Source organism: Sinohyriopsis cumingii, chromosome 9 (genome assembly GCF_028554795.1).
Source record: "Sinohyriopsis cumingii isolate HCF-2022 chromosome 9, ASM2855479v2, whole genome shotgun sequence".
Taxonomy (NCBI): domain Eukaryota; kingdom Metazoa; phylum Mollusca; class Bivalvia; order Unionida; family Unionidae; genus Sinohyriopsis; species Sinohyriopsis cumingii.
In genome coordinates, this window is record NC_142969.1 from 64,510,226 (window position 1) to 64,522,349 (window position 12,124).

General features: G+C 34.2%; 1 protein-coding gene across 3 annotated transcripts in view; it reads right to left on the bottom strand.

Moving 5' to 3' along the window:
- LOC149791926 (xanthine dehydrogenase/oxidase-like) overlaps nucleotides 1–12,124 on the bottom strand; it is a 320,752-nt gene that overhangs the window by 51,584 nt on the left and 257,044 nt on the right. For all 3 annotated transcript variants that reach the window (XM_089970442.1, XM_089970444.1, XM_089970440.1), the window contains exons 9-17: nucleotides 11,760–11,901; nucleotides 11,065–11,232; nucleotides 10,194–10,270; nucleotides 9,788–9,878; nucleotides 9,071–9,162; nucleotides 8,340–8,524; nucleotides 5,664–5,826; nucleotides 4,535–4,727; nucleotides 3,128–3,306 (exon numbers count right to left, since the gene is read on the bottom strand). In XM_089970442.1, the coding sequence (XP_089826568.1) occupies nucleotides 3,128–3,306; nucleotides 4,535–4,727; nucleotides 5,664–5,826; nucleotides 8,340–8,524; nucleotides 9,071–9,162; nucleotides 9,788–9,878; nucleotides 10,194–10,270; nucleotides 11,065–11,232; nucleotides 11,760–11,901 (1,290 nt within the window). The remainder of the gene's footprint in view (nucleotides 1–3,127; nucleotides 3,307–4,534; nucleotides 4,728–5,663; nucleotides 5,827–8,339; nucleotides 8,525–9,070; nucleotides 9,163–9,787; nucleotides 9,879–10,193; nucleotides 10,271–11,064; nucleotides 11,233–11,759; nucleotides 11,902–12,124) is intronic.

The window sequence follows — 12,124 nt, forward strand, 5'->3', positions numbered from 1 at the left end:
TCAATCCGATGTATTTCATGTGGAATTGTCACATATAAAATCCAGTCCATAATCACGAAATTTTGTAGAATCGAAACAAAACCCTAATCGTTTCATTCCAGATCAAATGGAAAAGTTGTTGCAATGCGCATTCATTCGAAATATGACTCCAAATTTCAACTAAACACGCCATTTTCTTTCGAAAGTTATGTCGAGCGCGTGACCAAGTTCAAATTTATCTGGGCGGATTTTTGTGCTCAGTAATAATTGTGTTGTTGTGTAATGATGAATCTGCGCTTGTGTATTTAGTTTGGAATACGGCATACATTCAGTTACTTTGTTTCTTTTAGTGTATTTTGTTAACATAATTAAGCATTAGGTAAAATAAAATAAATGAGCATATAATAAAAAGGTTACTGCATTTGTATGGGAAAATATGAACTCGTTTTGTCGGATGGATATACTTCACTCCCAAGGTCGTGCAGTATTTCCAGTCGAAAAACTCGTTCATATTTTCCCATACAAAACGCAGTAATCTATAAACATCTTTTTATGTGATAGATATGAACATCGTTTTATGTGGTAGATATGAACATCTTTTTATGTGGTATATATGAGCATCGTTTTATGTGGTAGATATGAACATCATTATATGTGGTAGATATGAAGATCTTTTTATGTGGTATATATGAACATCTTTTTATGTGGTATATATGAACATCTTTTTATGTGGTAGATATGAACATCGTTTTATGTGGTAGATATGAACACCATTTTATGTGATAAATATGATTCTTTTACACCTTTTAGCTAAGCACAAAAGTGAAGGAATCGTATCCCTACATGTAACTATCAGTTTTTCTCCGTTACAATGCATTTTCGATAGAATCTTGAAATATACACTTTCAACGGGGATTCTGACCATATCTCAGGACCTTGAATCTTTCTCTGACTAGCAGACTTATATAACTTAGCAGCATGCAGCAGGACTTGTAAATTATGTTGCAAAAACATAATTTTAAAGAGGAATAATTGGAAACTAGTTATTGCTATGTATCTTTCATCCAGACTATTTTACAGGGTTTTAATTTTGTATGCAAATTAAGTATGTGACAGGGTTGTGCAACAGTTTCTGCAACGAATGTTATTTACCAACTGAATCAGAACAAAATCGTTTGTTTTATGTTCATATGCATCCAGAATATAAAGGGTTCGAGTCTGGACAAATATTTAAAATATTTTTTTACCAATGCATCAGTACAAGGGAGTGGTTATATAATTTTATAAGGACAAAATGCCAGAGTAAAGTCGCATAAATATTCGATGTTTAAAAGTCTAATATTTCATGGCTAGTGAGTTAATGCTAACAACAGGAAAATGGGGAAAACAGAGGCTGCCGTGGACGGAGATATTTCGTTGATGCTATTAGACATCGTTAACTTCTCATAGTGGTAACGCACAACAGACAGCAGAGTTCGACAGAGACAACGGATATTGGCAGCCAAAATGCATCAGAAAACCACCTTAATCACAGCACAGCGTGACTTCATGTTCACGTTTTAAAGAACCGGAAGACCCTGAGTTATCTGCTAATAAGAAACAAATTACCCATGAATTGTTGCAATGAAAAGAGACACATATCACGGTTGAAACATACTGTAAATAAAATAATAATTTTGCGTGATGATGTATCACTTCACATTTGTAGGAACAGCAAAGAAGCTCACATGACCGATTTCCTAGGACTAAATAGAAATAATGTCAGTATAAGTTCAATGTTTCGGGGCGGAATCACTTAGCATGGAGTGAGTACTTTAGTCGAATTAAGGAAAATTACTAGATAAAAGTGCATTAATACTCTTTGCTTTCGTTCATGACCAGTCTGTGTAAAACATTTTGCAAAGTCACAATTTTTATTTTTTAATAGACACTGCAGCACGCCACAATTCAGCACGGTCTCGTGTCTGAAAACAGGACATCAATATTGACAAAGTTGAATAGCCATCAAAGTCACCTGACCTATCAGAATGGACAAAGGCGTGGCATATTATCAAAAATCAGACTTGAAGGAAGATCTCTGAATTCAATTACATTTCGCCAATATCTAATAGAAAAGGTCATGGCATCGGATAATATAGGCTATATCAAAACACACAGTACTGTTCCCGGGAGTCTAAAACAGTGTATAAATTACAGCTGTCAAATTACAGCATACGGCGGGTAAAAGGGAGGGGGAATAACTGCCGTAGTTCGTTTTCTTTAAGCTATTCTCTTATAATATTGCACACTAAGCTCTCATGGCGTCGAAATTATTAGCTGTGAGTTGCATTATTTGGGCATTTCACTGTAACGATACAACAATCCTTATCAGCAATATTGATATTGTCGTAACGATGCAGTGCATTATATCGCCAAGCGCGATAATGCGATACCATCATACAGCTTAAGTACTAAAGAAAATTTAAATTCACTGACACTTGAAATTTGATAAAATCGTAAGATTTCAAGACCTGTACCAATTGTCGTTAAAACCTTTCATACTGCGGGTAGTTTCGAAAATGAAATTCACTTTTTATGCATTTATTCAATTACTTAGAAGGCAAATAATGCTAAGGTAGTACTGAATTGTGACTAAAAGATGTAATCGTTATACGTTATTAGCATTGTCACAAGATGAGAACATGTATCGGAGTACATGTCGAATTGGAACCCGCATATCACGAAATGTATTATCTCGCAAAATCAGTGGCGATGCATAACTCTTATGTGAATACTTTATCATGAGCAACGGTAATGATATTGGTTATTTTCAAACGATAATGTGTTTATTTAAAAACTGGAATAACATTTGGTTCACTGTTTCGTTGTTATTTGTTACATATATCACTTTTAATACATCACGTATAAGTCTGGTACAACTGCAGACAACATGTACCTGCTCTGCCGTCGCATATTGCAGATAGAGTCTGTGTTGTTTGTTCAACTGATTAGTCGTAACAAACTGCATAGATCTATATCTGCGCATTATGACACGGCAAATCTGGGTATATGCAGTTTTTGCAGTTCGATTGCACTTTAACTCGGGTATATACGGTAAATGTCTATATAAAACACTGTTTATTTCATAAAGAAATTAACTCAGAATTACTTCTTTTGATGCGAACACTTCTTCATCTGGAAGCATTGGTCCCCAGTGATTATCTCCGGAAACGTCCCTGTGATCAATAAATCCCCGGACACCGGGCATCTGTAACGCCTTTGATACATCCACGTCTGTTATTGTTGCGTGGCAACTGGTACTGGTCACAAGGCTTAGGAACAGCTCGTCTGTAAATACATACACTTTTGAAATCACTGCTATTTCATTGAGAAATCTTGAAAGTAAGATCATATTTCGTTGCTAAGAATCATGGAGATCCTATGATAACATGTTTCATTTATGAAATGTACAGGTTTAGACACACATCAAGTGTTCAAATATAATTACACATTTCGAAATTTGACGCCAGTTCCCACCGTTTCTACCCACCCCTCTACAGTTTTTCACAGTACTAATAAGAATCATTGTTTGTTTTCTTCTTAGAGGAAATGTGATGATATGCTTAAAATTTGAGATTATACAAACGAACCTAATAATTCAGCATTCAGATCACCATCCAGCTTTTGTAGGTTATGACATTGGCCAGATATGTTCGAAATAAATATTAAACCAACTAGCAAAATGAAATATTTCGTGGGTACACATGCCACATTTACAGCTAAAATGAATACCAAAATGCTATACAAGATCAAAACACTGCTTCTTCATCGTTACAGGCATGATGTGACATCGACATAAAAAAGTAATGTGATAATTTACAAATTCGTTTTGCATGCCAGGCGGAAATCTATTGATTCAGACAGCATGCCAGAGGCAAGACTGTAAATTCAACTTGTATTCCCGTGGTAAGTCTGTAAATTCAACTAGTATTCCCGTGGTAAGACTGTAAATTCAACTAGTATTCCCGTGGTAAGACTGTAAATTCAACTAGTATTCCCGTGGTAAGACTGTAAATTCAACTAGTATTCCCGTGGTAAGTCTGTAAATTCAACTAGTATTCCCGTGGTAAGTCTGTAAATTCAACTAGTATTCCCGTGGTAAGTCTGTAAATTCAACTAGTATTCCCGTGGTAAGTCTGTAAATTCAACTAGTATTCCCGTGGTAAGTCTGTAAATTCAACTAGTATTCCCGTGGTAAGTCTGTAAATTCAACTAGTATTCCCGTGGTAAGACTGTAAATTCAACTAGTATTCCCGTGGTAAGACTGTAAATTCAACTAGTATTCCCGTGGTAAGTCTGTAAATTCAACTAGTATTCCCGTGGTAAGTCTGTAAATTCAACTAGTATTCCCGTGGTAAGTCTGTAAATTCAACTAGTATTCCCGTGGTAAGTCTGTAAATTCAACTAGTATTCCCGTGGTAAGACTGTAAATTCAACTAGTATTCAGGAGGCCTGTAATGTGATGTATAAACTTACAGACTAAACAATTACCAGACTATTTACAAACCACACATACTTTCAAATTTAGGCATGTCATCTATGAAGACTGCCTCCCCTGAGACCATGCCCTGCGATGACACGCTGGGTACTGGTCTTCCAACGGCATCTGTCTGTTCCTGGTCACTGGGCACATCCTCGTACAGCTGAGTGCTTTCATAGGGAATTTTCGTCAACGGTTCTATCGCACTTCCGGTTTCTTCTGGAGTCTTCTGAATAGTTTACATTAGAAACATCTACGTTAACGATTATATTGCACAAGTTAAGAATAACCCAAATATCAAAAGATCATAACATGTTTCCAATTTTCTGTATATTTCATATACATTATAATACGTATTGACATTCATAATACCTGCAAGCTTTGTATAAGCTGATGCATTTGTAACGATTTCATAATATCTATACGCCTCGTGTAAACTGGTCAATTGTAATGATAATGTCCGTGAGTATTGATTAAGCTGGTCAATATCTTGAGTTATGGAATGATTGTTTTGCAGTGTTGGTCAATGCGACAAGTCAATTGTAATAATTTGATATGTAAAGGCTAATATTTAACTGAAATATATTCCGAAGAGCTTTGCTAACGTTCACTGAAATATTCTCATTGGATTTCTGAGAAGAAAAAAAATTGGACAGATAGCAAAGGTTAACTTTGCGTCTTGGTATTCAGAAAGTCTATATTTGGACTGGGACGATTTACGTTTATTCGGTTGAACTTGTTGTGTTGAATATCCACTTTATATGCATATATTTATAAATTCAGAAAGAAATCAGTTATGTTCATCTTTATTATTTCAAGCACTTTTGCATCATCTTGATGGACGCTTTTCGGACAGATACATTATACTTTCAAAATATTTTTGTAAAACACACACACACACACACACACACAAACAAACAGATTAGATAGATAGATAGACAGACAGACATACAGACAGACAGATACACATAGATAGATACATAGATAAATAGATAGATATATAGATACATATATGCATAGATAGATATATACATATATGAATAGATAGATAGATACATAGATAAATAGATAGATATATAGACACATATATGCATAGATAGATATACACATATATGAATAGATAGATAGATACATAGACAGATAGTTAGATAGATATGCAACTAACCCTACTATTCCTCTGGGTGAGAACGCTGATGTAAAATTTAAACAAGAACCCAGAAGCTAACTTCAAATGGTAATCTGGGTTAGATTTTGTCCCAGCTGTCATTGCATGCAATTCTTCTGAGATGGATGTCATCAGGTCGGAAAGAAGAACCTCGTTAAATTCTCTAAATAAGGGCAAGATATTTTGATTTTAAACAGATATTATCAGCAACATATATTTCTTACTTATGCAGAGATTATTTTTAGAATAAGTTAGCTATTTCAGTTAAAATTATTACCATTCTTTAACTATTATAAGAGTCTATTCCAGTGTGAGAATTATATATATATATATATATATATATATATATATATATATATATATATATATATATATATATATATATATACCAAACGGAATGAAATGTGCTCATCTATCTACACAGTCATTGTATTAAATATTAATTCTGCCTACTATTATCAAACATTTTCCTATAGAATCTAGGGATAGCACTTTCCGTTCTGTCTGGTGTACATTTTTAATCATCTATAATTAATCTTATATACCTTGAGTTGAGTACGAAATAAATGTATATACATGGTTTTAAAGTGTTGGTATAAAGCTATTTGATATAACAATACTACCAATCAGTATGTCAAATTGTGATCCGCCCATGGCGCATTAATACGCATATATATAAATTGTTTCAACATTAGGTTATATTTCTACGGTAGGCTATCGCTTTTAATTTCTCTAAATCTGTGAATTGCCACTGATTTAACAATAGCGTTATAATAAAAAAGGATAAAAATGGTAATCCCCATATTCTAAATGAATTAAACATGGTGCAGAATTTCATCGAAATCCTCTTTCTCTCTCTCTCTCTCTCATGCATAAGGGAGATAAAACAGGAAAGTGGAGTGAGAGACAAATAGAAAACTGAACTTGCAACAAGTAACCAACAAGAATCTGGGACTTTGTAACGGTTAAGTGTACACGTTCCCTGATGTTTTAATACAGTGTTCACAGTACTAATGATACAAAGCTACAGTACCAATGATACAAAGCTACAGTACCAATGATACAAAGTTGTAATATCCTGTCAAGATTTGTACAGTACATTTATATGTAAGGAGGAATACACACAGTGTAATCTATTGTAATGCTTTGTTTGGTATTTTTCTTTCTTTCTCCGTCTTTTATAAAACGTATTAATAAGACTCTAAGCATATTATTTTATATTTAAATGTCCGAATGCAGCTTTATCTCCCATCAGCCGTTCTCTATCATTGCGTAGGTTTGTAAGGCATCAGTCTAACCGACCAATAAATAAACGTAAGAATGGCTGATAATACATGCCTTTATGGTCTCTATCTCTCTCTCTCTCTCTCTCTCTCTCTCTCTCTCTCTCTCTCTCCAAACATCCGTTACAAAAGAGGGTGGCGGATGTTTATGTCACGTGATGATGTCTCTGGACTTTTGCATGATGGAAAAATGTAGTCACACAGAGCAACGGAGAGAGTAAAATTAGAAATAGACGATATAAACAATTTCATGGTTTGTAGCAGTCATAATGAAATTATGATAATGACTTAGTTGAACTGTAATTACATTTAAATGTCTGAATTACCTCTTGCCTGTTCTTCATTTCGCTTAGTTTATATTTTCATAGCGTTTATATATGCTAGCTGCTACGTGAAAGCCAGCGCATTGTGTTGTGTTTGTAGTGCTCTACATTATTCATGTAAATCATGCTGTGTTTTAGTGCTCTACTTTCTTCATGTAAATCATGCTGTGTTTGTAGTGCTCTACGTTCTTCATGTAAATCATGCTGTGTTTGTAGTGCTCTACTTTCTTTATGTAAATCCTGCTGTGTATGTAGTGCTCTACTTTCTTGATGTAAATCATGATGTCTCTGTAGTGCTTACTTTCTTCGTGTAAATCATGCTGTCTTTGTAGTGCTTACTTTCTTTATGTAAATCATGCTGTGTTTTTAGTGCTCTACTTTCTTTATGTAAATCATGCTGTGTTTGAAGTATTCTACGTTCTTCATGTAAATCAAGCTGTGTTTTTATTGCTCTACTTTCTTCATGTAAATCCTGCTGTGTTTGTAGTGCTTACTTTCTTCATTTAAGCCTTCTTTCTTGTCTAAATCATACGTGTGTCTTATATTTAATTGTTCAGTATAAATGAAAAAAGAAGTTCAGAAACTAAATGAATCGACTTATCAATTTGTAAAGGAGATTTCAATTGCTATTATTCGCAAAGTGTTATGAACTATATTTTATAGCGGACACACTGGACAGGGCTCTTGCAGAGTTAATTCATTCCGTCAAAAGACAGTTGCTTTTAGTCCATTTTAACTGTGTTGGAAACGCATTTATGTGAATTTGCATATGATATAAATAAAATATATGTATAGTATGCACTCTGTTACATTGATATACCACGCCTTGTATAAATATTTCATCAAAAAAAAACTAGGCATGCCAAGTTTCCTTTTGATGAGAAAATATATACACCTCATGGTATATCAATGATACAGAGTACAAACTCTCTCTCTCTCTCTCTCTCTCTCTCTCTCTCTCTCTCTATATATATATATATATATATATATATATATATATATATATATATATATATATATATATATATATATATATATATATATATATATATATATATATATAAACTTACCTTCCTCTCGACTTTTCCGCTGACTTGTCCGCAATAATCACTGAGCTCCCAAATCCTCCAAAACAGAGGCGAAGAGACTCCACAGTGTTTCTACCTTTTGAGAATCTCACAAAGAGGGCACCATTCCCCGTACACGGAGAGAACGTTCTCCGCTCTGCGACTTTGAAGAACTCTGTATACTCATCCTAGGGACAGTGTTTACCGAGTTGTAAGAAAGGTTTTTCTCAAAACATTTATTTTGATTTTATCAGATGCCACAAACTTAAAATTTCACTTTTCTAAAGAGATAAATTATAAACGAGATAAAATCTGTTGATAATTATTGATACGTGTTGCTATATTAGAAACTTAAATGTATATTTGAGTTGTAGTACATTGTCCTCCAGGCGTTTAGTTAAACTACCTGCATTGAGAGATACCAATAAACCTGCTTCATACCTCTTTCATTTTGATGACGAACACACTTTCAAAAATAATTACAAATTTTTTATTTTATTTACATTGGACGATGCGCTTAATTTTATACCAGAAATGATGAGAAATTAACGTTTTATTATAGTATCCTTCTTCTTAGTAAAGTAGTATATCTATTCGAGAAGTATAAATCTTTAAATACTAAATTTTAACTCAAATTTGCTACAATTCTATTTGGAAATATTTGGAAGATAATGTGTAATGAACGGAAACAAATGTAGCATTTTATGTCAGTTACATTTTATATTGAACATTACCTCTGTGCTGTACGGAAGAATGATAGAAGTTACTATCTCCTCTGGTGCAAGGTCAAGGTTGCCGTTGTATTTCACAGTTCTCTTCTTATTAACTAGACAAATGGAAAGTATTCTTCTTCACAGAGAATATCAGCTGTGTCATTTATTCCAGCTTATTAGTCTGCTCATAACACGCATGGTCAAAGTTTACAACATAACATTTAAATAAAAGTATGTATTTAATTATATGATTGTATATATTTTTATTGATAAGTTCGACTCATACTTTAAATTTACCCAGATTAACTTTTGACTGCCTTTGCACTAGATTATCACTTTAACAGAGTTCAGGAGTTCCACAGAGTTGTGCTAAATATTGAGTTCAGTGAACCTAGATATGTGCTATTCGTAAAATAAAATATCAACCAAAAATACTGCCTTTACATAACAATTACAGAGGTTGAGACCTTGAATTTTCTATAAATATTGTTTGATTAAAAATAGTCTTCTTTCCACATGAACATCCACACACACACACACACACACACACACACACACACACACACATATATATATATATATATATATATATATATATATATATATATATATATATATATATATATATATATATATATATATATATATATATATAGAGAGAGAGAGAGAGAGAGAGAGAGAGAGAGAGAGAGAGAGAGAGAGGTCATTTCCCTTGTGACCAATAGAACATTCGTGTACCTGAAGCTATCTCAGTTGATGTTCCAATAGCAGTTAGAAGAGGGGGGAGATCAAAGTGTGGCCTGCTGCTGACTAAGCTGCCTCCAAGTGTCTACAGCAAGTGAAACAAACTGTTTATGTCTATGCAAATATGTGAAATCTGTCACATATAATTTTTTGCAAAGATTTTGTTTTAAATTTGAGACATTCCATACAAAATATGATAAGATATTGCTCACTCATTTCTTGTTATACTCAACCCTGGCAGAGGAGTGTTGAATTAATGGGACGATGTTGACTCAGATGTACATGCTATTCGCTGTAATTCCAACGCTGTATGTATGCAATGCATATGTGTGTGTGTGTGTGTGTGTGTGTGTGTGTGTGTGTGTGTGTGAAATGAGACCCTAACTTGACAACTACTTACAGCAACATTCCTGATCTGGTCTGCACCATAACGTCTCACCATGTAGAGAACGGCCGGGAAGTATCGCTTTTCGTTATCTACAGTTAAATATGTTGACGTAAAATATGTAGCTAACACTAATGCACACAGGAATGTTTATCAAAATTATTTCCATGACTCTACCGAAAATGAATGCTTCTAAGTCAACTCTTGTCTCAACATGAATCAGTCACTTTAGAGTGTTGAGAAAACACTACCCATCCAATTCTAATATTATAGAATCAACAGGACAACTAAATATGAACCTCTTAGTTAATTAAGTCATCTAGTAAAATAAAGATGCTACTAACGACTCCACAGCGTACTAATCATTTAAATTTTCAGTTTCAATCACCCACCCCGCGCCGCCCATCCCCCTGCCATCCACTTACCCCAAAACCCTCACTATACACACATTTCTTATACCATAGCAATTTATTGATGCTGTCCCTTAATATCATTTAAAATTGCATCCGATTCAAGTCATTATTTGAACCCAGTCTCAGGAGATATTACCATTCTAATACGTTTTCAGAACATTTATCACAAACATATTACACAAAGCATTATACAATTAAACAGAAAGCATACATAATAAAGAAAAGGTAAATAAAATGTCGTGATAAACAATATTCTTTTTCCAAAGCATTTAGGAAAACTGTAAGATAGTGATTTTCTAGTCACTAAAAAAGTAGTCAAAACACAGTTATAATAAAAAAGACTCAGATGTATCGCTCTCGTGTGCCAGAAAATATAAAGATTCATGGGTTTTCCCAGGCCTCATGTTTCCTGATGTTTCATAATGACACGAAGCGAAAAGGTATGATGAAAATGTTAAGAATTTTCACTTTACCTGTTAATTTCTCAGAAAGTTCGTTCAGACTATCCCTCAGATCTGTGAATGTCAGTGCCGGTCCTAGCCTGATTCCTTCTTTTGTAACCTGGACATCATTCAGCTCGGCTATGTTCTTTCCATACAGCAGCGTGGTACTTTTGAGGCCGCCAGATTTAATAAGAAAAGCTGTTACAGAAACGAGATTCATTTATAAGCAATTACATTAGTCAAACATCTAGTCGACGTTTAGTTATATCCATGGGATTTTTTTGTTTTATCATTTATATTGGACAATTTCGATTGCTATGGAATCCCATGGAGGAACACAAAGCACCGTAAGCAGGGTACATTTTTATATAATCTAATGAAGCACTTTTATCTAACAACTCGGTAAATTATTACAATAAGACAATTCGATTTTTTTCAGAATGTCGGGGTTTGGTTTCACCCACAAACAACCACGCAGATTACATCTTTATAGTTATATGGTCTACCTGCGGATTGTCAAAAAGACTATCATCGTATGAAGCCACGTGTCATACATTGACGTTGATTCCTGGCGTTGCCATTTCATCTTATTCAAGACTTAAATGCATAATTTAGCTGTGACAGTCTAACTGCAGTAAGTGAGAACACACCGTGATAAAGATAATAAAATACGAATAGTGATACGTTTAATAGTCGGTTGTAATCAATTTAAGTCATTTGCATACCGACGGCCGAGTTTCCCATCACTACCGGAGCGTCCGGATTCTTCTGCTTAAACTTTAACAGATCTTTCAAAGTCGTGGGTTCTATCCAGGTGTATGTAATGCCCTTCAAGGTTAGTGTTCCAGTCCTATGCTTGTCTGAAAGCTAATACAAAGTTGTTAACATTACTTAATGAAAGCTTGAACAAAGTTTCTCTACAGTGCATTAGGTGTTTTCATTGCATACCGATTTCATTATACCTGGCTAACCTGGCCTAATACAAAGATGTTCATTTCCTACATCTGTATAGCACACCTACAGTGGAACTATTTATGTGCTTTCTCTAATGTGTTCGCGTCGAAAGACTTATGCGCACTGAACCAACCTT